At 40.9% G+C, this 22,461-nt stretch overlaps 2 protein-coding genes across 3 annotated transcripts in view; one reads left to right on the forward strand and one right to left on the reverse strand.

Annotated features, from left to right (window-relative positions):
* Positions 1 to 10,410, reverse strand: LOC128969558 (riboflavin-binding protein). Its single transcript, XM_054384431.1, has 5 exons — positions 10,257 to 10,410; positions 9,452 to 9,551; positions 8,161 to 8,289; positions 3,877 to 3,988; positions 1 to 237 (listed from the first exon to the last, which is right to left on the reverse strand). Exons 1-5 carry the CDS (start codon positions 10,393 to 10,395, stop codon positions 1 to 3), a joined length of 717 nt encoding a protein of 238 aa, XP_054240406.1. The 5' UTR covers positions 10,396 to 10,410.
* A 10,067-nt stretch (positions 10,411 to 20,477) lies between these two features.
* Positions 20,478 to 22,461, forward strand: part of MAST2 (microtubule associated serine/threonine kinase 2) — a 183,166-nt gene continuing 181,182 nt past the window's right edge. The window contains exon 1 of one of the 2 annotated variants that reach the window (XM_054384103.1): positions 20,478 to 20,663. In XM_054384103.1, coding sequence (XP_054240078.1) covers positions 20,478 to 20,663 — 186 coding nt within the window. The remainder of the gene's footprint in view (positions 20,664 to 22,461) is intronic. The other variant, XM_054384104.1, reaches the window with a different exon arrangement.

Consider the following 22,461-nt stretch of genomic DNA (forward strand, 5'->3'; position numbering starts at 1 on the left):
TTATCTTGTATTTTCCCCTTTCTTTTTCTTTAGTTTCTCATACTTCAAGAGTTTCTTTTGGCAGGCACGCTCCTCACTGCTGCTGATGCTGGAGCTTTCTTCTGAGCTTTCAGAGAGGAGATACTTGATCGCCATCATGTCCATCTCGTTCATTTGCAAGCAGAGGCAGGAGGATTCGCTCACCTTAAATGACTCGCCCCACATATTCTGGCACATGTCAGTCCCATTTGCATACATCTGTCAGTCAGATAAGAAATGCTTTGATTACGTTTAAAAATAATTGAGTTAAAATCAGTTTGTACCAAATTGACAAACATTTTTCACTTTTGAAAAATTTGTGCTAGATTATAAAAAAGCAGTCTGCAGTCTATGACTATCTTGCTGTATGCCATGCTTCAGGCTTCTGAGATATCTTCAAATGCTATCCAGTCCCACAGCTAGCAAAAGAGATTTGCCTGTTGTGAGAGCAAGTGATTACACAAAGTACAAGTGATCAACAGCCAGCTCTTTGATTGCACCCTGGGGCTTACAGCCCAGCTAGCGTTTGGGGACCGATAGACCAAAGCTGTATGTGAGACTCTGACATGTTGCAGGACCTGCATAGTGCTGCAAGTGCCAGACAGTGCTTTGGCTGTGGGAATCTTTATATCTACAGGCTGGAGGCAGTCCAGTGGAGTAATGGCTCCACGGGATCTCAGTGTGTCTGCTGCAATGTACATCATGATTGGGCAGCACCTCACGGACAAAAAGAAGGGATATAACTTAGAAACTTCTGAAGTGCTGTGTCCAGTGATGCAATGGCCTTTCTGGCTCACAAAATTGTAAACTACAGCCTCTTGGTGCTCTCCTGTTCTTGGTACTTGGTACTGCATTTCATAAGGCCTATGTCATAGGACCTGTGTAAGCACACGACAAAGATATTTCTTGTTTGCCAAGCTCATGTTGTGACAACCTACTGTCCACCCCTCTTGAGTTTGCCTAAAGAAGTGTTAGCTTAGGAATTATTGTGTCCAGCCACCAAGTAGGCAGGATATACAGTTTCTCTTGCCTGTACTTCTTCTATCTGTTTGTGGCTGGAGTTCAATCTTTCCTGGTTCTGTAGAGGAAGCTTTAGGTACTCTCAGAAGCAAAGCTAAGGATGACGTTGAGGATTTGAATAATGGCAGGAGTAGAAGCCTTGGGAATTGCAGAGGGGAAGTATTAATGACTGAAACTGTGGGCCAGGCAGCAGGACTGCTGGGCCCCATTGCTGACTGATTCACCTTGAACATGACATCATTATCTCTCTGAAGGAAGCAGTCTTGCAGCTTCTGCTCCACCTATTTTCCACAAGTTCTCATGAGACGTCCCCCTGTGTCCCTATATGCAAAACTATGTTGACCTATACCATGCAGGAAGGCAGATAAGAAATCATTGTCATAATTCTTGCCTTAGAAATCTATCCTTTATGACTAATGCAGAGTCCATTCCATATAGCCCCAAAGACTGTAGTCTGTAAAATAAATTTCAGTTTATACTGTCTCTAGGCAAGGATCACTCCACAGATGCTGCAGTTGCTAGAGGAGAAGTGTGGAGTTTGGGTAGCGCACTAGGAGCAATGCAAGGTGAGAAATTGAAAGGCTGCTGCATCTAGTTCTCTTCTTGTGTTCTCAAGGCAGGGAGATTGGAGATTTAGTTTTCTTTCCCACTATTTTTGTACTTTCAGCTAATCATTCCAGAAAGCATAAAAAGCTGTCATGTGGGTTTTCTTAGGGACATGGCTACATCCGATTGCTGTGCCTGACAGGTTCTGTAACATAATCACATTCTTCTACTTGCAAAGCTGATAATTTTATTTTGATCCTCCTACTAATTCTGCTTAAAGATCAGAGCATAGCCAGAATGCTGCAGCAAGCATGCAGTGCACACAGCCTATTTACCAAACACATCTCTGAATTACTCCACAGGATTCTGATTCTTCAGCTTTTTGGAAAATGTTCTAGTCTGTGCATTAACATTGTTTGGGGAGTGCTCAGCCGGGAGAACAATGACAAAATGTGCCTCATTTTGGCCAGGCTAAAACTGGCTATAATCCAATGTGCATTCTTAATATTCAGTATTTGTTCCATATTCATCATTTGTTCCAAATAATCCTAATAGTCTTTACAACCACTTGCATATGTCAAAAGTAGGGCTGAGGGCATCAAAAGAAAGTAAGCATCTGTCCACAGTGCTCCGACATTGGAGAACTGTTTGTGCTTCTGGCTAACAGCAACTGTCTTTTCCGTGAGTTAAGTCCAAACCAACTGAATCTAGTGTTTGTCTGTCATGTAATTTTCATATGGGAAATGTGTTTTTTTAATTTCTCTGCAGAAACTTCATCTTTATTCTTACTTACCATGCAAGCCTATTTTTGGCAAAAAAACATGGGCAGTTTAGGGTGTGGTTCCATTTAGTTTAGGAATAGCTGTGCCTGGCTGCAAGTGATAAGACTTCTGGATTCTCTCTCTGTTTTTCCCTGCAGATGGTATATTTTCTTTAAGAAACAAGTATGAGGGAATTCAAGGTTGAAAAGTCGTATCTCTGGACCAGGGACAGTTTGACAAGGGACTGGAGATTATTTACGGAGATTATCATTTCGTTTTTCACTTCATCTGGAACTCCTGATGATTTAGCACATCTGGGAAACTAAGCTGTAAGTTTCCGCAGCCCATTTGTGTTTTGGCCACCTTCCTGAGCAAGGCAGACAGCAATCCTGCACTAACTGGACTGTGACTTCCATTTGTATCAGTTGCTGAACTGACTTCTGGAAGTACATGTACTCGAATTGAATCCAAAACAGTGAATCTGGGATCTCAGCAAGCTGTACTACCAGTCCCTAAGCACCATACTTAAATTTGATTTACTTCAGCATTTTGGACAGTTTTCTTGCATTTGGTGAAGTTCAACTGTTAAAAATACTCCAATAAGTGCAGTAGTTTTGAGCTATTATATTGTTCTGATGCTAAATCTACATGAATCCCTAGAAAAAATCCTGCCTGACCCTTGAAAGGTCTGTAGATCAGGTTCCAGGCAGCCTTGCTCCTGTAAGTCTTGTCAATTCTCATTTTATTTCTTTTTTCTTATAAAATTAGCCACTGCAACCATTAAACCTTCTCAGAAAAAATGGAATAAGCTCTCAGAAAGCTTTTGTCAGTGCTGCTTTTTAACCATCAGAGTTATATAGAACAAAGCTTGCTCTGCCTAGCCCTTGGTAGACACAATGAGCACACATCAGAGATATGAGAGTTCTATGGAGAACGAAAAGGAGATAACTAGAAGAATGTCAGGACTTAGGGAACTGAAGGACGGGGAAGGACTTGAACATAACAAGGTAATATAGAGAAAAAGGGCAAGGATGCCTAACAGGCAAGAAAACTTTAAAAATTCCTCAGTGATTTGGAAATTGAGGTCCCAATTAAAAAAGACGGAAATGTGAAAAGCCTCACAGTATGTAAGGAACCTTAGAAAATGCATCTCAGCATCTCCAATGTTGAATAAAATTCATTTTCTTACTATCTAACCCTCACTATGGTTAAAATGTTAGTTCTGCTTGAAATTTCTGATTTCACAAGTGGTATGAATATTGATTAATTAAATATAAAGCAAATAAAAATATAAATAAGTATATATAAAATAAATAAAAATATAAATAAGTATATATACTTTAAGTGATATACATCAATATAAATATTTGAAATTTTATATACTTTAGAAGTCTGATGTAAGCATGACTTGAAACTGCTAAAGTAAAAAAAAAAAAAACTGTTGCATTTTACACCCCTGTGTTAAGGAAAAATAAAAGAAAAAGAACTCTTAGTGCCATTTTCTCTGCTCCAGTTGATCAGGTTTTCTTACCTCGCTGTATGGAATACATTTATTCTTACAGCGGTTTTCTCCACTTTCATCCCATTCCCAGTCTGTCAGCCAGTTATGAACACATATGGAATCATCTTTGCAGGCTTCATACCTTCATGGAGATTAGCATGGAAGACAGTTATTTATCTCACTTTTTTTCAGTGGATTCAGATCCAAATCCAAAGGTCTATACAGGCCGTGCTAGTAATGTGGTGTGGTTGCACAGTGCAGCTGAGCAGCAGATCTTGAGGAAATGTGCATGGTGTTTTAGCTTGCCATGTACATAAACTCTGAGCTGGCCAGGAAGACTTAAATCCCAATGAAAACTGACCAGTTCACCCACTGTGTTTTATACTCACAGACTTAAGTAAAGGGCTGATGTTCTGAGGAGCAATGCTCAGTCAGACAGTGTTCTCTCCTTCGTTATATTTGCTGATGTTCTTGAGCAGAGGGAGTGTGTGGGAGGGAGTTTCATGAACACTGGTGTTCAGTGTTGTGACAGAGCACAGGTACAGTCAACAGTCGCTTGAGGGAGATGTGGGGAAAGTTTATATTTACAAACAACTATGGGAAAAGAGGAAGTCTTTCCTGGGGTGGAGGAAGGTGTACTGAAATACAGAAAATCCACAGACAAGAAGATGGTATCAATTACTAGGCTGTCAGTGTCAGAACAATATTTTCAAAGAAGTGAAACTTGAAGTGAAGGAGGACGGGTCAGAGGCTTGCAGGGTAAAGGTCTAAAATTTTACCCTCTGAGTTGTTTGTATCTTGTAAGTAGTAATATAAAATAAAGGTTGTAAATTGCCTGGTATGAATATGATCCTCCCTGACCATATGCACAACGGGCAAGATATTTTTATCTTAAATATGTTTTTTCCCCCAATTTTTTGTAATTAGCTCTTTGTCTTTTAAAGGGCACAGAACCCTCTCACAGGTGGACCAGAAAATGGCTTGTACATCAGGCTGTTTCAAAAGCAATAGTTTTAGGACTAGTGGGAACGAGACATGCTAAAATAATAGGAAGAAAAGGAAAGCCCCAAGCTAGTTGGATGAATTTCTTTTAAATGAAGTCACTGCTCATTCAGAATCCTCTGCACATTTCTGGCCACAAAGACATACAGTGTGCAGCAGGCACACTCACGGCATGTAGAGAAAGTAGGTCACATCTCTAACAGTGCTACAGCACGCTAAAGGGACTCCAGTGAATAGAACATGTAAAAATGTTACTTTAAATCACCAGAAAGAGTGGAAATTCTGGCCAGGCTCTTTCCTAGCCTCAGGCCTTAAGCAGGGTGAGGGAATGGGTTTGACATTGGCACTAGGCAGGCACACAGATTAGCATGCATGGTAGTGGGTAATCATTACATTTTTGATTCAGACCAGGCATCTATGATACCAAAAGGGGCACTAGATCATTGGTCAGTATTTGTTTAGGGTAGAGACCACTCTCTGCCAGGAAATGGATGGAAAAGGGTCAGTTTTTCCTGTGCAGCAGCTCTCAGTCATCTCCCCCTTAGTTTCCAACAACAAAAGTTAAAAATGCTCTTTACCTGGAGGTTCAGGCAATACCTTCGGGACCTTGAGGGGTTTGCTATGTAATGTTGACCCACCATATACACCTTGGTACCAATCTTATATGTACTAAGGCTGGCTTAAACCAGTTCACAGAGGCAAACTAAACCTACAGGGTATATTTTCTTTCATCTTTACATTTTCACTGGATACTGGAAACTGCTAAGTTTGGTGATGACTTTGTGTGCTACTTATGTTGGGATACATTTGTTTTCGATATTGGTATTTTATCACTTTACCTGTTAGACCTATTCTAAAGCTCCCTGGCAACTCCAATGTTTTAATACCCAAATATCTTCAAATTTTGATGACATTTGGGTTGTTCTGAGCTTTGAGATTATGGGCACTAAGAGAAGTTCAAGGTCTCAGTCTTCAAGGAGGACAATAATCTGGCTTCACTTCAGAAGATTACTGAAAATTTAGAAAGGAAGGCTGTACATGACCAATCTGATCCTGAGGCTCTTGGAGTTTCCTAACACAGAAATAAAATTCATCATTAGAGGAAACTCCTGGCAATCTGAGAAATACATCAGCCCTTCTTGCTATCTTCCGTTACAAATCCAAGCTATGCTTCATTTCCTTGCCTGGCACAAAGCAATGGAGGCATATTTAAAGATAAATACTCCCAAAATACTGCACTGCATATATGAATTTACCCTTGGAGAGAAGACAAGAATGAAAATGGATCCTTGTGTCAATACCATTCAAGTTGCATAACCACTAGGGAAAGCAGTGTACCAGACAGCTCAAGGTGACTGTGTGCTACCTTGCATTCTATATTTTCTCTGCTTCCAAGAAAAGCTCTTTTATAAAATTTTTAGAAGTATTAAAACGATTTCCCATGATTTTCAGAGCAGCCTAAGGGATTCAGACATTCACAGTTCATTACTGTCAAGGGATGCTAGCAGTCCTAATCCTACAGAACACAGCCTGTGCTGTTTGTAATATGCTTCACACCAATTTAACCATACAGACAAGTTACCATAGTTACCAGGCACAACATTAATATGGTACTGACTGACACTTATGTCATATGATGATATTACTTAATGTCCAACTTCTCAAAACAGAGGGGGAGGGAGAGATATATGCTGGATATAGACTACTGAAAATATCTCAGTACCCTGTCTGGATTTAATGCTCTTACCCAAGACTAAGGACAGATAGGTGCTGGGTTGTCCCACTCAGTGTCTTGCACTCAAAAAACAATGTGATTCTCTGATGCTGTACTTTGGGAAATAAAATGAACTGCTATTATGCTTGGTCATTGCTATTCATATTTTTAGCATTACTTGGCTACAAGTTTCTCTGAGATTTGGGCTTTTAGAAGTGATTTTCAAAGAGAAATTATGGAAGGGAAGAGAAAAGGCCAAGGATGAAAAATTATCAAATTAATCTAATTTGGTTTATGAATAATTAAAAGCATACAGGAAATGGCTGCTTTCATGATTCTGTAGTGCATTTTATATGAGGGTGGTGAGGCATGAGAAAATAAAAGTTGTGGATGCCCCTTTCCTGGAATTGTTCAAGGCCAGGCTAGATGGGTCTTTGAGCAACCTGATCTAGTGGAAGGGAAGCCCCCATGTCATGGGGCTGGGAACTAGATGATATTATGGTCCCTTCCAACCCAAACCATTCTATGATTCTATCATTTTACACTGTGATGGTTTGAAACTGTCTTTTTAGCTTTTTCCTTGCAAAGTTCAAAACAGAGAAAGTGAAAGTGTAAATAAGTCACTATTGGGTGTAAGAAATCGAAATAGTGATTGTTCTAAACACTTCCATTGGATGGATAGAAATGTTTAAGAACTATTACTCAAAATAAAGTGGGGCACTCTGCACTCTCTGCATTCTGCAGTGGGGGCAGTTGCTGGGCTGTCTGGCTGCTGTTTCTTCTTCTCTTCTGGCTGAAGATAACACACTGACCTTGGCAGCTAAGTTAACAACCTTCTGCTTAACTAACTCTGCTTTCTGCCCAAGGGGAGTCTGGGGGGAAGCTCCTGGGAGAGAGAAGCCCCTTTGGGAAGGGTCCCCTTTGGGGAGAAGCAAAGGGAGATTGGTTGTGCTTTTCTGTTGATTGTATATATATTTGTAAATGTTGTGATTTTTGTATATTTGTACATATTCACTGCATTTCATCATAGATTGTAGATTCTGCTTTGTAAATACAGCTTTCATTTGCTTCCAGACTGGGCTAGCCTGGTTATTGTCAGTGGGGGGGGAATTTCAGCTCACACTGACACATACATATTAAATAAATGTATCATATCATGATCAGGTATTTAGATTTAAAGCAGTAACTGCATAAATGCTAACTCACAGGCACGGACTTTTCACTGCTGTTAGTGCCTGTCAATGTGGTGAGGGCTCCTACATCATGTTGGGCAGTTCTGATGCCACTGCACTGCATCCTCAGGGCAGTGCTGTCACAGAGTCACTAAACTCTGGCAGACTTTAGTGACTTCATCCTGCATTCAGTCTGTGTTATTATTATTTTGAGGGTAGTAGCTTAGCAGATGAAAAAGTAGAGGTGGCAAACAAGAAATTCAGAGAAAGAACAGGAGAGAAGGCATAAAGGTCGTATAACACTATTGACTCTTAGAGCCACTAGATTGGGAGATCTGTGCTTCATCCACCCATGCTCCTTGACACTCCAGTTACACAGGCATATTAAAGATAAATAAAAGCACTTTAATAAAAAGCTGAACCTACCAATCATCACAGAAGCTTTGACACAGTGGAACAAACTGAATAGCAGCAGTGGAGTTGGGATGGATCCAGCGAGCAGCATGTGGAGAACATTGGTAAAAGCATTCGATTTTTTTTGTAAAATCTTCACAGCTGTGGTAGGTCAGAAAAGCCACAAATAAGTCTGTTTCTTAGCATCAGTGCCATAGCCTCAGTTTTCTAGGCCTGCTTTGATGTGGATGCAATACTACAGATTAGGAGAAAAACACAGAAAAGCAACCTTTTGCCCTGTTAGTGTCTAGGTTCCAAACTCATTCCTTTGGCATTGTGTACAGACTCTGACTGTGCAATTACCCTTGCCAGCTAAAGACTGCACAAATGTTTCCATGCATATTTCAGCCCTATTTGTGTAAGCTTTCTGTAAACTTTTGAGGCCTTGCATTTTCCTGGCAAGAATCATTCCAGGCAATAATAAAATGTAGTTTAAAACTATAGGGCAAAACTTTTTCTATGCTGTAGCATAGATTATTTTCACTAATCTTAAAATTTTCCCACAGCCCAGCTGAAGTTACTTAAAAATGAATACTGTTGCTGCTCTTCTGGGAGTGGCAGGCAATAGCTGTTACTTTTGCACATCTGGTTTTGCTTAATTGTTTTGTACTTTCATTCTTTTATTTCTATAACTTGCCATGTTTCACAACTCTAACATCTAATGGAGTACTAAAAAACTTCGTTATGAAGACATTCTTCATTGTTACAAACCCCACAGGACTACAAGAATTTTTATTTTAAATATTCAGAAGTTTAATTTCTGGACTCTAGTGCATTTTGTTTGTGAGATTTAATAAACTAGTTGATCTGCTTTCTAAACAAAGGAAGAAGCCTGGTCTCTACTGACTACAGGTCATGATCACTGGTATGTGCTGCTTGCTTTGAAGAGCTACAGAAGTGTGGTGTGGTGGTTACCTACAAGGTTTATGGTTATATTGTGTTGCTAGAACTAGAAAATTAATTGCTAGCATTAGAAAAAAAATCCCATAACCCTTTCTTGATAAAATGGCATCAATCTTTCTACACAAACAATCTTTCTACACAAGGGCACGAGAAGTGCCCTTCTCGTGAGAGGAGAAGGAGAGGATTCAGATGTTGGTCAAGTACAGAGAAAAGATGATGTGTATTAGGCTGGGTGGCATCATCTCTAGGGCAACCTAGGGACTGTTCATCAGCAGCTCCAGGAGGTGTTGCCATTAGCTGCGTGGCTTCTACAGCACATATCTACTGAACCAGGACAGAGACAACATCAAAGCTGACTTACGATTTACTGAGCTGCCCACATCTGTTCCAGTAGCTGTTGTTTACTTTAATTACTGGGGAATGAGCCAATTGCTCTGTGAAGTCTGCATGGCAACAGGAAGCTGTAAGGAATGAAATGGAGATCATGCAATAAAGACTTTCTTCAATACTATATTTAGAAAACTCAAAATGTAAGATGAATTTGTTTTGGTCTGTAACATGATGAAGTTTCTCAGTACTAACTAGAAGAAGTACCCAAGCTCTAACATTTTTGCTTTTGGAACAAATGCTAAGTGAGGTGGACTGGTATCAACAGTGGTTAGTCCAAAGTGCCCAAAGAGCCCCCAGAATTTTACTAGTGTGCTGCCAGATGTTATATCCTGAGAAATACAAACTTTGAAACCTACCAAACATAAAAAGAGAGTTGAGAAAATGTAATAAATACTATATTTTGTTCACTGTAGAATTTTGATTTTGACCTCTCCCTTTTGGATGCTACAATTAATTTGTAATACTTAATCACAATAATCCAAATTCAGCTTTTCTGAAAAGTTTTTAAGCAGATGGAGCTACAAGAAAGGTAAACGGCATCAGAATTTTCAAAAGAAAGTAAATGAAGTCAATGAGAATTTTGTGGATGACTTTGTTAAGAACCACAATCTTACTCCTGGTTTGCATGCAGCAAAATCCCAATGAAGGAAGCTTTTCAAATGCAGTGCATACTACATCATGTATATTTTTGAGAAATTAAGGGATCTGCTGAAACAATTAGTGTGTACAAAGCTGTACTTCTAGACCATGTTAAGCAAACATTAAACCACTCTTACATTTAGAGTACAGAGTGCATTCATGCATATTTGGCTCACGGCTTGGCTTCAGTTTATGGGTGTCCCCTTCCAGGCATCCGTATTTTTTGCAGGTAGATGATGTTATGACAGCAAGGAGGGTGACAACAAATCTCAGCATTGTTGTTCAGTTCTTTTTCCTGTATGGAGAGAAGTCTTTATTTATATCCTTTATTTCTAGGAGAAACCATAACATTAAAAAGAAAGGTGTTTAAAAAAAATGTGTTTTATATGTATAACCAAATAAAATATGCTCAGCAAAGATGCACATACAAAGATACAGATTCTCCCTTTCTCTTTGCTTGTATCGGAACAGTTATACTTCTGCTACATGTTTTTGAGGTTCAGTGGCAAGTGATAAAAGCCATCAATAGTTCAGGCAATTTATGAAAATGTGTTATAATTTTCAGTATTTAAGACAATTATGTTAAATTTCTTATGTTGACCTGAAATGATCTTTAAACCCTTCCAAGAGGCATTCCCCTCCTTCTCTGGATTTGAAGAAAAGATTGATTAGTTCTAGAACTTGCAGAGCTGTTTTGCATACTTTTGGAAATTAGACATTTTAATACAGCTGCAAGTGAGGCAGTAGTGGTCAGCACCTGGATAAATTGATAACTTGCCTTTGTTGAGGTGATGCTAATTTATACTTAGGGATCTAACCCATTATTTTCTGCCTCCTTTATAGAGTTTGAACAAATATGCCAGGTAAAAATATTTTGTCTGTGAGACTACATGATAAATCTAGAACCTCTTACATAAATCAATGCATAATTGATGTTATTAGTTTAATCCTTCATTCTTTAGTTATATGTTTCTGTTATCTTTTTTTTTTAGTAGTTTTGCTTGAATAAGGACTGCAGCTCTTCTATGTACCTTGGCTTTTCAGAAAAATGAAACCAACATGTTAATGAAGAAAAAAACCTGTCTCTCTGGTTTCTTAGTATTTTCTCACCTCTTTCACTGTCCTTCTGGGTGATACTTCTCCCTGGAACAGGAACACACTAAATTGCTTTTCTCATTTTCTACTTTATATACACACCATCTGGCATCAGAGCTCCAGAGTTCGTTTGCCTTGGAATTGTTCCTTGACCCTTTGGAATGCTAACACAGATTTAATTTATCTCAAAAGCAGATGCAGTGACCAGCACATAATGCCCTTTTATTGTTGCAAACATCGAGATGATAAAGAGGAAAGTACAAACACAGGTTAGAATTCAAAAAACAACAGTTCTCCTATATACTAGATACAACTAACTCCTCCACCTGATTTTTCAATAATTCCTTCTATGACAATTTCATGGGGCTCTTATTACAGATTAGGACTTCATTGAATCAGAGACATTAAAAACAATGCTTCATATTTCAGCCTGACAGGCTTAATTTTGACTAGAGAGATGATGGCTTGCTGTGGCTTACACAGTAATTTTACTGCATCTACTGGAAGAGAATCCATGTTTCCCCATTCCCAGGACTTTGCTCTTCACAAGATCCCTTTAAAACCTGCTGCTGTTTGCTCTGGTTGCTCTACTTGCCTCATGGGTACCCTCCAACCAATGTCACAAGCACTACAAGAAACTGTCTCTTGTACCACTGATAGTGATTCCTGATTGGATTTCATTGTGACACCTGCTTTTGCAAAGAGGGCTCTGCATCTGAACATAAACCATTGCACAAGGTAGACATGGTGTTGGCAAATAGTCACACTTACTTTCATAGGTCAGCTCTCCTTGAGTACCAGCTCTCCTTAAGAACAGCACCCCTCAGTATCTTGCAATTATTTAGATGCTTAAGGTAAGTAACATTGGTTGGTGTTGTGTTTACAGCAGAACATTGTTTTGCAGATAATACTCTGGGGCCATTATTTATAAACCTTTGTTGCTTGAAAAAGACAAACATGGAAGTGGAAGTATGGTATGAATCCGATTGAGCAAACTCACTGAGCATAATAAAACAATCTCTATAAGCCCTGATTCCTTTCCTAGTTCTAGTTAATGCCTCCAGGCAGAAGGCTTGCCGGCCTAAAAAGAGCCATTTCCAGATCAGTGGAAACCAAGTGATATTTATGTTCCAGAATGAATTTAATTAAGACAAGTTTAAAGAATGAATTTAATTAAGGCAAGTTTAAAAAGGCGTAAAGTAACTATGGGAGAAAATGAAGTAAATCTAATGGCTTATTACCCATGACTTTACCTCATGTAGCTTGACCTAGTGTTGGCTGAAATTCATGGAGCTCCTTTGCTGATTTGCTGATTTGTGCATACTGCTTGGCACTTGGATCTGTGTATTCAGACAAAATAAAGACCACTGGATAATATGAACACTCACTTTGAACACTGTGATGAGTGGATGGGCTAGCCAGCCTGGTGAAAAGCACAGCAATCATGCATGCTCTGTGCCTCACTGCTAGGTTTGCATAAAATACATGCACACTTGCAAAGGTGTAAGCATGCCAGGAGGTTTCTTGTAATGTCTCTGTTCACTGAGTTGACATACAAATTGTGTTAAGCTATAGGAAACTGGGATCTCTTTCAGGATTTGAGTACAAGCCAAGTGAGACCACTTGCTGGGAGATTAGGCAGAATTTCTAGCAGCAGGAAGGAAAATTGTCATATGTTTGTAATTTCTCAGACTTGGCTTTGGTTAGCTATACATGTAAGCAGGCTCAGGTTAAGGAACTTTAACGATCACAGCTATAAGTCTTCATCACCTGAGAAGTGAATCTTGATTCTTTTTTTCCTAAAGTATTCTCTGAGCAATTATTTTGTGTGATGTCTCAGACTAAGAAATTTGTTGAAGGAGATTTCTAATTCCTTCACATGCTTGAATGGGTCATTTCTCTTTAGTTGTTAAAACTGAACTTATTTTCCAGTACTTGTCCTTGTACTTTTGAGACTCTTAACTACAATTTACTTTTAAATTTAATATCAGTGCTCTGTAACTTCTATTCATCTTTCCAAAATCTGGATGCATGATGTTGAGATACTGCCACAGACACCACAACATTAAATTGTTATTAATGTTATAATCTGATGATCTAATTGATAGTGACCTATGATGCCCATAGAAGTATACATCTGTTCCAAAACACTGCCATCTACCTGACCATCTTCTGACAAAAGACATTAGAATAAAATTATGGAAAAAATGTTAAAAAAATTAAACTAGTTGCTGTTTTCCCAGTTTCTGGCAATCAGTTCAGTAACTATGTCAACTGACATCTCCTAACTCAACATAGTGATTCCTTTTTTTTGTGAGTCAGACTGAAGTCAGCTTTTATGCTTTTATATTCTTGGTAACTCTGCAAAGCCAATGTAGTTAAGGGAAAAATTGTTCTCACTTCCAACCAGATACAATTGCCAGATCCATTTCCCTTCTTGGCATCCTGAAAATGTAACAACAGTGTGACCGGAGGCAGACTGATTTTCAGGAGTGTAAATTGGAACACTTGGCCCGTTACAGCTTTATTATAGATGGCAATGTGTGCTAACGCTATTAATTGTTTGTTCCCCATATCCCAGTGTGAGCCTTCATGCTCAGAAGTTGGGAGTGTTTTTCTTGTTAACTGTAACAAGAAATTTAATTAGGAGCACAGGTTGTTATTTAATTTAGTGTAATTCCTAAAACTCCTTTGCAGAACTACATTTAAAGTTGCAACAAGGGCACATTATTTAATGATCAGTTAAATACATGTTCTTGACTTTTGTTATTTTAGACTTCAGAACCAAGAGTTTGTATTTACAAGTCTCTCTGCTGAACATATCATGTCACAAGTCAAGCTGAATGCCAAAGGAGACACTCCAGATGGACACAGTCTGGCACTCCTGCCTGGAAAAAGCTGAGATCACATCTTAACGCTACTGAATTTAAGGTGTGATTTGTCTCTGTTCATTTTGATGGGGATAGGATTTCTCCTTTAATTTTGTCTGTGTAAGGAATACATCACGGCAGAAAGTAAGACTTACTTGCTTTTTCTGAGTATACAAATGTTGCTGAGCTAGTTCTCCAACAGGGCACAGGAATGACAAAAGCACCAGTAATTTTATATAACCAAGACAGTGAGTCAGTGGGGGAAAAAAAGAGCAGATATTTTAATGAGCAGTAGGTTTAAAAAGCAATCACAACCCAAACAACAAAATTATAATTTAAAAAATGTTATTTTAAACCCCATGTTAGGTTTTTCAAAATTAAAGGGGACAAAACCCTAGTTATTTTAGCTTATTACTGAGTTGAAAGCACCTCTTGAAAGCATAACTGAATGCTCTACCTTTGCCCTAGTCTTTCATTTGCTCTTCACATTCTGCTAAGTCTGTTACAGTGAGGTTCCTTGAACCACTAACAATTATTGTTATTTTTTCTGCAAAGACTGGGCTTGGGTTTGGATAGTTATAGACTGTGTGCTGTGGGCTCTCACAAGTGACAAAGGAAACCTGGATCTAGCTTGACCTGTACTCCAGAATTAACTATCTACAATTTGGTTTCTAATTTAGACTGTTAAGATTTGATTGAATTTTCTACATTCACAGATGATTAATTTCTTCTTAGAGGATTGTGAATACTATTTTTTAGTTTTCATTTTTATTTGGAATATTTATTATTTGTATAGGAGTAATGCCTATGTGTCCCTGTGCAAAGCTGTGATGTAGAGTTTCAAAGTACTTGCTGCCAATACAGGGTTATGGATGGCTATGTCCCAAAGCTCCCTTTTCTGCCTTGACACTGTACTGCCCCTTTCTCTCCCCTGTGCTAGGACAACCTAGATGGGGGAACTGATCCAGCAAAAAGGAATCCAGCACCTCCCCCTGCCCCAGTGTTTCTAGCCAAAGCAATTTCCCTGTTCAGTTTATAGCACAGCTGTAGAAGAGTTGTGTTGCTGTGATGCTGAGGAAAAGGGTGGTTATCATGATGAAAGAGACAAATGGGGGGGGTAGAACTGGCAGTACTTCAAGTAAGAACTGCCAGTCTCTAAGCTGCACTGTGTTAGTGTTCTGTTTTTCTTTTTTTTAAATTTTTAAATGTGATGAACGCTTTGTGTATTCAAAATTCGCTGATAGGACTTATAAAGACAACAAATAATACAAGCACAAGGTAATAGTGAGAGCATACTGGTCAACCTATTAAAAGGCAGTGACTGGAAACCACTAGATTAATCATTGCTGGTCTTTTCCTGTTAGTATGACAGCAGGGATGAATTTGAAAGAGGACACAGCTGAGGTCCATGTAGTGACTCTGCAGACACCTCTGAGGAATGACTCCCCTGCATCTCATATTAGTTATAGATAGCTTGACTCATTGCCCTGTGATGAATCTGTGGTTACAAAACTGACCACAACACTCATGGAAAAGGCATTTTTTTCCCCATCAGTACCTCTCATTGCGTTGTCATTTCTCTCTCTGCATCTGTCAAATGACTCCGCTCAAAAACTGCGTTCATTTTCGATTCCCTTCTAAGTTTACCTAAACGCTTTCTATCTGTTCTCTTCCAACACAGACACATTAAGTCTCTTGAAGTGTCCTGATGCCAGCCTCCACTGCACATCTGTCAGATTTCCATGGCTTCCATGTATGTATCATCTCTAATTTGGGAAGCATTTCCATGCATAACAGTAGAACTATGTGCAATTACCCCCACAGCCCTCCTTATCTTTATTTGGGTGCCCAAAGAGAGGGTGACAACAGTTAGCATCTGATATTACTCCTGCAATAAATGTATCTGATGCTCCATTCCCTGTATGCACCCCTTTCTGGACCTGTTAACACCTAGAGGTAACACCAGTGGCAACTGCTGTGCGTTCAAGTCCAAGCTGATGAAAAGTAGCATACTCACTGGTGTTCTTCTGTCTCTTTAAAGCTATAATGTGTTGATGAGCTTTTGTTCTTGAGAAGTGCTGTTAACTTAGCTACTGCACTAAGCTCTCTCTAAACCTCACAGCCATACTCTCAACTCCTGATAGATATTCACATATTCACATCTTCTACTTTGTTATCAGATGTAAATCTATCTAGAACAAGGTTACACCAGTGCAAAGCTGTCACTTCAATATGTTGCATCACTGCAGACAAGGATAAATGTCCTTCATGGTATATAATGAAAGAAAAGAATAATTGGAAAGCAAATAATATCCAGTCAGGACTGGACTTTTGTTATATCTAGATCTAGTAATTGCCATCTTGGCCCAGGCTGTCAGTTGGTTTACTTCATTATTCCATTGCTAAGCCAGACTAATTGTAGTTTACGGTGAAGATGCACTAGAATAATACACCGTGTAATATACTTCTATGGAATAACCTGCCTGTAGGACATTTCTTCCATAATCCTCCTTAATCCAATAATTAGCTTGTGCCCTGAAACATGAGTGGTTGTATCTTTGTTGTAAAAAGTCCTCATGTAACTATGAGTATTTTTATTAATTACACAAATCTCTAACACAGAACTTCTCAAATAGCAGACCTCACTAGACTCAGATCATGAGTAAATGTTGCCTAGATTCTATCAAGGTCCAGACATATTAATTCTCCTGCATTCTTTTATAAAATCCTGTATTTATTCCCATCTTCCTGGAGCTTTGTGGTGGTGGTGATGAGCTATGCTCCATCAGTGGCACAGGCACGTGTTACTCGGCTAGCTGGGATTGGTGTCTTGCTTTTGCCTGACCAAAACAATGCACCATTTTATAAAAATCAATTAGCCTTAAGTTGAAGCTTTTCCTAGCAAATCCCACTCTTCCTGCAGTTCATGTAATTACTTTTTTATCTTGTTTGTAACTGGTATTCTTTGGTTGTATCGTGTTTTTTTTTTTTTTTTTTTTGGTGTGAATCTTGAGAAAAGAATGCTGTCACAGGGATGAAGTTAGGGAAATAGCTAGGACTCATGGTGATGACATGCACCCTGTGTAATTACTTGTCATTACTGACATTCTGTGCAGGTATAATACAATATCCCAAACTACTTTACAGTCTTCCAGGCTGACTGCAGATTGCCAATTGCCAAACACTAGAGTTCCAGTGTAGAGACCAAAACTTCTCTGTGAATACCATTAGAACTGGGTCACTAACAGAAGGTGTGTGACAGTTCAACATGCAGAACAACCCAAGCCATTTCCTCTGTCTCATACAGAGCAGAAACACTAAGAATGAAGATTATGTTTATAGTGTGAGCAGAATGACAAATGGCAAGCCTGAGTGATGTACTTGTTTGGTGGCATTAATGAAGCAGGTCTGCCTTGGAAACAGTGAGATTAGGTGATCAGCTGGGTTTTGTGCCAGGAATTCAAATGATTAAGTATTTGATTTTGTAAAGGAAATTCTCTTGCTCAGCAGCATCCTAGAAACACCTACCATTTAGCATTTTCTGTTTTGTTTGGAATAAAGAGGTTTTAACCTCATAGCTTCAAGCTGTGTATCTCTATTCCAGCTCCAGGAATTATTGATGTAGCTGTGTGCTCAGCAGTCAGAAAAATGCTACAGACGGATTAATGTCATTTCAGAGAACATTATGAATTAAGCTGGACTAGACTTTGTGCTCTGCCTTATCAAAGTCCCTTTAAACCAGCTAGAGAAGAGTGTCAGGAAACTCCTTCTGGGAAATCTCATTCCCGCTACCCTCTCAATAAGAAGGGATGCTGAGGCATTCTTTATACAGAGAAAAAGGAAGGTGGAAGCCAGGGAAAAGAAGTATCTGGAACTGCAAAGACAAGCAGAATTAACCAGGTATTAGCTGAGTAAGGAGCTACACAGGCTTTCTGTGGTCCCCTGCTTTTGCTATTAGTCTGAATAATATAATATTCAACCCCTTTATAAGCCTTTATTAGTTACTCTTCTGTCTGTTTTGGATGTGACAGAATATTTCTGTAGACAAACACAGCGAGCATAGGCATGGCATCACACCATGCACTGCTTCATTCATCTATATCCTTTTCCTTGCCAAGCCTTTCATGATTTGTTCGCTTTAACATTGGAAAACCAAAACCAAAGCAGTTCAGAAAACTAGAGTATGAGGAAAAGAAAAATCAGGTCACTCAGATTGGTCTGCAGATTAGGTCATATTCAGTGATGAGTTTAAATGGAAAAATATGGGACAATCAGTACAATGCTGAATATTTTTCAACATGAAACCTGGTTCCCCCCCACCCCCCCCCCCACCCCAACAATACTGGAAAGACATCTGGAGTCCAAAATACTAACCAGGGATTAAACAGAAGAGGAAGTAATCCAAAAGACAATCTTTTAACCAGTAAAATATCCTATTAACCACTGAATGGCTTTTTCAAGGGACCAAAAATATTTTAAAATTGTTTTGAGGAAAATACTGAACCAGAAGGCAATTATTTGCAGTTCTGTTTGAAACAACTGAAGATTTATTTTTAATATACTTCAAAGGCAGGTAGTGTCATTCAAATTCTAACTGGGACTTTTCTTCCCATATTCATGAATTCTTTTCTGGCACATGAAGTGAACAGGTGTGAGCCAGTGCGAGGTGGCCAACAGGCCATAACCAACAAATAACTAATTGGCATCTGTGTTACAACAGGGCAAAGATCCAGCCAAATTATGATGAGGCACCATGCCATCCTAATAGACTCACATTATCATGGATGCCAAGATTCCAAAAATTTGCATTATTTACATTTACTTAGGGCAGGATTCCCAGCTGGAAAATTCCACATGGTTGTCCATCTCTATCATATACAATTACAATGAAAAAAGATCTTTGTGACTAATGCAGCATCCTGAAATAGTTTTCATCAAGAATCTAAATATTCTTCACAATGATTTTAAAATGTTTCCACTCATCTACATCAATAAATTGTTTCAAAGTGTGTTTTTCATGTCTTTGTATAAAATGAGTAAAAAATTTATAAAATCAGACTTCTAGTTGAAGATGCATGAGACTTTTCAGCCTGGTAAAAAAGGAACAATGTGTTGTTTTTTTTTGTTTTTTTTTTTTTTTTTTTTCCACTGCAATAGCAAGGTTCCCGACTATGCAATAGTGAAAAAAAGAGAACAACTTTGAAGTTGCTTTTGTGAAGAATGAATGCAGAAACTGGCAACTTACACCCTCAGGAAATAATTTGCAAAGACAAAAAATGCTGAGAGGGTGTGAATTACTGAGATGAAACACAAGATGATGATACATGCTTTGATTACTCCTTGAGGTAATGAATCTCTGTACGTGTCTTTTCTACCGAGAAGACAGTGAACTACATCTTCATCTGCTCCCTGATGTGATCTCGCTCAAGAAGAAGAGGGCTGTAGCACTCGACGGCACAGCTGGTAAGCATATTCCTGCGGCTCGGCAGCTTGGTGTTTCTGCAGAGGGCTGAAGGTTGCCCACCCAGCTCCAGTGACCCGAGCGATGCGGGGACCTTGGTTCTCACCAAGTCACGTTGATGGAGCTGGTGAGCCTCTGGAACACGGAAGTGCGGCGTTTTTCAAACGCTGCCTACCACTAATAGCACCACTGGAAAGGTCCTGTGCTCGCTGCACGTTTTCAGGGCCAATTAAATTTATTGACATGGAAGCCGGTTGCTCCTATACGCCAGAGCTGATCCCGGATCACGATGAAGGCGACAGGAACGACGTCCTCGCCCCGGGCGACACTACTGCATTGTGCAGCCTCAGCCTAAGTCAGTGTCTCCCTTTGCGATTGTAACGAGGCGGCCCTCCTGGCATGCAAAAAGTGGTTCTGCAGCCTGGAGGTGCAGCCTTACTGGGAGCCAGGCTGGCGCACTGGTGTGGCGTGCTCCTGCTTTACAGGCGGACTCTCACCGCCGGCGGTGCAGGGCCGGCAGGGGCAGCCTGTGGAGCCCCCTCGACAGCACCCACCGCCTTCCCACGGCGCTCCGCGCCCCTTTCCTCCGCGCACCTCATGACAAGTCTCGCGCGCTGCCCTCTTTCCGTCCCCCGACGTCTCGCGCCGCCTCCCCACCGCGAGGCCCGTGCTCTCGCGATAGGCGGCGCGGGCCGGCAGGAGCGCACGGGGGGTGGGGGGTGGAGGCGGCGCCGCGGCAGCCGCTGCGCCCGCGCTCGCTGACAGGCGGGCGGCGGGAGGGCATGTCCCTCTGCCCCGCGCGCAGGTGGCGGCGGCGCCGACGGTGGCGGGGGCGCCGCCCCGGCTCTCCGTAACTCCCGCCGGCCATGCCCGGTTCTGTGCTGCGGGAGTCCGAATCGTGCCGCAGGCGCCGCTGAGGAGAAGCCGCGGCGATGAGGAAGGGCCGTTCCCGGGGGGACAAAGCGGCGGCGCCGCCGCCGCCGCGGAGAGAGCCCGGGCGGGCGGTGGCCGCCAGCGCGGCGGAGAGGAGAGCCACTCTGCTGGGGGGCGGCGGCGGCAGGAAGGAGCCGGAGGACGCCAGGGCCGCGGGGACGCCTTGCCGGGAGGCGCTGGAGAGGGTAAAGCCGGGGCGTGGGGCCGGGGGGGGTCCTGCCGGGCCGGTGGCCGCCGTTGGCATGGAGACGCGCGCCTCGCGTGGTGGGGTCCGCCTTCCGCGCCTGCCCGGGCGGCGACTGCCGCAGTCGCGGGGCAGCGGTGCGGCGGGCCCGGGCCGGGTTGCGGGCAGTGGCCGGGTGGGGAGTGGGGATCCGATGAGTGCTATGCTCGGCGGGAGGGGGCAGCCAGGGAGACGGCTGCGTGCGGCGGCGGTTGTTGAGGCTGCATCCTCCTCCGAGCATCCGCGGACGTTGGGTACGCGTCCTCGGGTAGCTGTCCTCAGAAGAGGAAAGGACAGATGTGGTGGTCAGGAAGGGAGTGGTGGTGTGTCGGTGTGCGACGGCATGGCGTGGAGTGAGGGAGTCAGTGATGGGGGAATCCTGGTGCCAGCAGTCCTGCCTGCCTGTTGGTGAAGGAGTGAGAGAGAATACAGTGATATCTAGTTTGTGTTATATGCTTGTTGGTGTTAATAATTACAGAATGCTTCTTGCTAGTAACCTTCTGTAGGTCACTCTTGATTGTGATATTAATTTGGATGCATTTTCCATCGTTGTTTTGGTCTTAATTACTAATGCTGTAAATGGTTTACTTAAGAAGCATACCTTTGCAGAAATCTGAAATTGCATAGGCTTGTTAAAAGTGAGAGTGTGTAAGTTTGGTGTGTCCACTGTAATGTCTTTCACTCCCACAAAAAAGAAGTATACCGATTGCTGCTTAGGACTAGAGGGATGAGAGACCCAAGAGATCTTCAGCTTTTTCTTGGTGTGCTTTGAAATTCCTAATTTTACAGGAGAGAAAAATGTCGGAGAGACTTAGGATTTTAAAAATGTAGATGGCAACTTGAACTTTTTAATTTTTTTTTTTTTTTTAGATAAGGAGAAAGTATCACAAGTATGAAGACTCCTAGGATGCTGCAATTCACTGCTTGCTTTTGCTGATCTTAGTAATGAAGTGAAAAACCCTGTTATTAGATTTTTCCTGTCCAAAAGGTGTCTTAAGTTCACGTTACTGCTACCTATGCACATAGTACTCTATTTTATTAGGACTTCTTATTTTTTTTTCCTAGAAAAGCTGAATTACATTGCTCTCTGTTATTGAAGATCTGTGCTTTGGCTTTATCAAGTGGGTGTCTCTTGAATATAGATTTCTCAGATCAGGCCCTGGGAGAAGAGATCTCTGTTTTCTAAATTTTATTCTTTAGTGCCTTGTTAAGCCAGGTGGTTAGGAGGTGCTGCTGATTTTGATGCTTATCACTTCCTGAAATAATTAAAGAACATTAATACCCTTATTCAGGCTAAAAAAAAAAATGTAGAGGCAGAAGAGGCAACTTAGTTTCTTCCCAGCTGTCCATTAGAATAGTGGTTGGTAGAGTGTTTATACTGTTTTGACATATGGTCTATGATACTCACATGGAAATGAGAGGAAATTATTTCCATTCTTGGTAGTTGTATGCTAAATGTTTTACAAATCGTGCATGCAGAGCATGCTATGAAGCATATAATGTACTGAACACTTGGGAAGCCTCACCAAAACAACATTAATGCTGCAAATTCAGAAATGTCAGGTATTGGAGCTTGGATACTCTAGGACCTGATGTGACTTGTAGTAACAGAGTAGACAGTGTGATGGAGTCTTTGAGGTGTTTTGCAGCTAAAGGTAAGAAAGCTTCTGCTCAGGCTGTGTGAGAAGCACCCCAAACTTCAAAGGAGAACCTCTCATCTCCTCTCCCCTTTTGTCTTCTGTTTGTAGTGGTGCGCGTTT

Source organism: Indicator indicator, chromosome 10 (assembly GCF_027791375.1).
Source record: "Indicator indicator isolate 239-I01 chromosome 10, UM_Iind_1.1, whole genome shotgun sequence".
Lineage (NCBI taxonomy): Eukaryota > Metazoa > Chordata > Aves > Piciformes > Indicatoridae > Indicator > Indicator indicator.

Bases quoted from the DNA above. Each gene is read 5' to 3' on its own strand.
- LOC128969558 (XM_054384431.1), bottom strand. From the start codon at position 10,395: ATGCTGAGATTTGTTGTCACCCTCCTTGCTGTCATAACATCATCTACC. The intron at 8,290-9,451 runs GTAAGTCAGCTT...GACCTACCACAG, and splicing joins TGTGGGCAGCTCAGTAAATC to CTGTGAAGATTTTACAAAAA. The intron at 3,989-8,160 runs GTAGGTTCAGCT...ATCTCCATGAAG, and splicing joins CAAAGCTTCTGTGATGATTG to GTATGAAGCCTGCAAAGATG.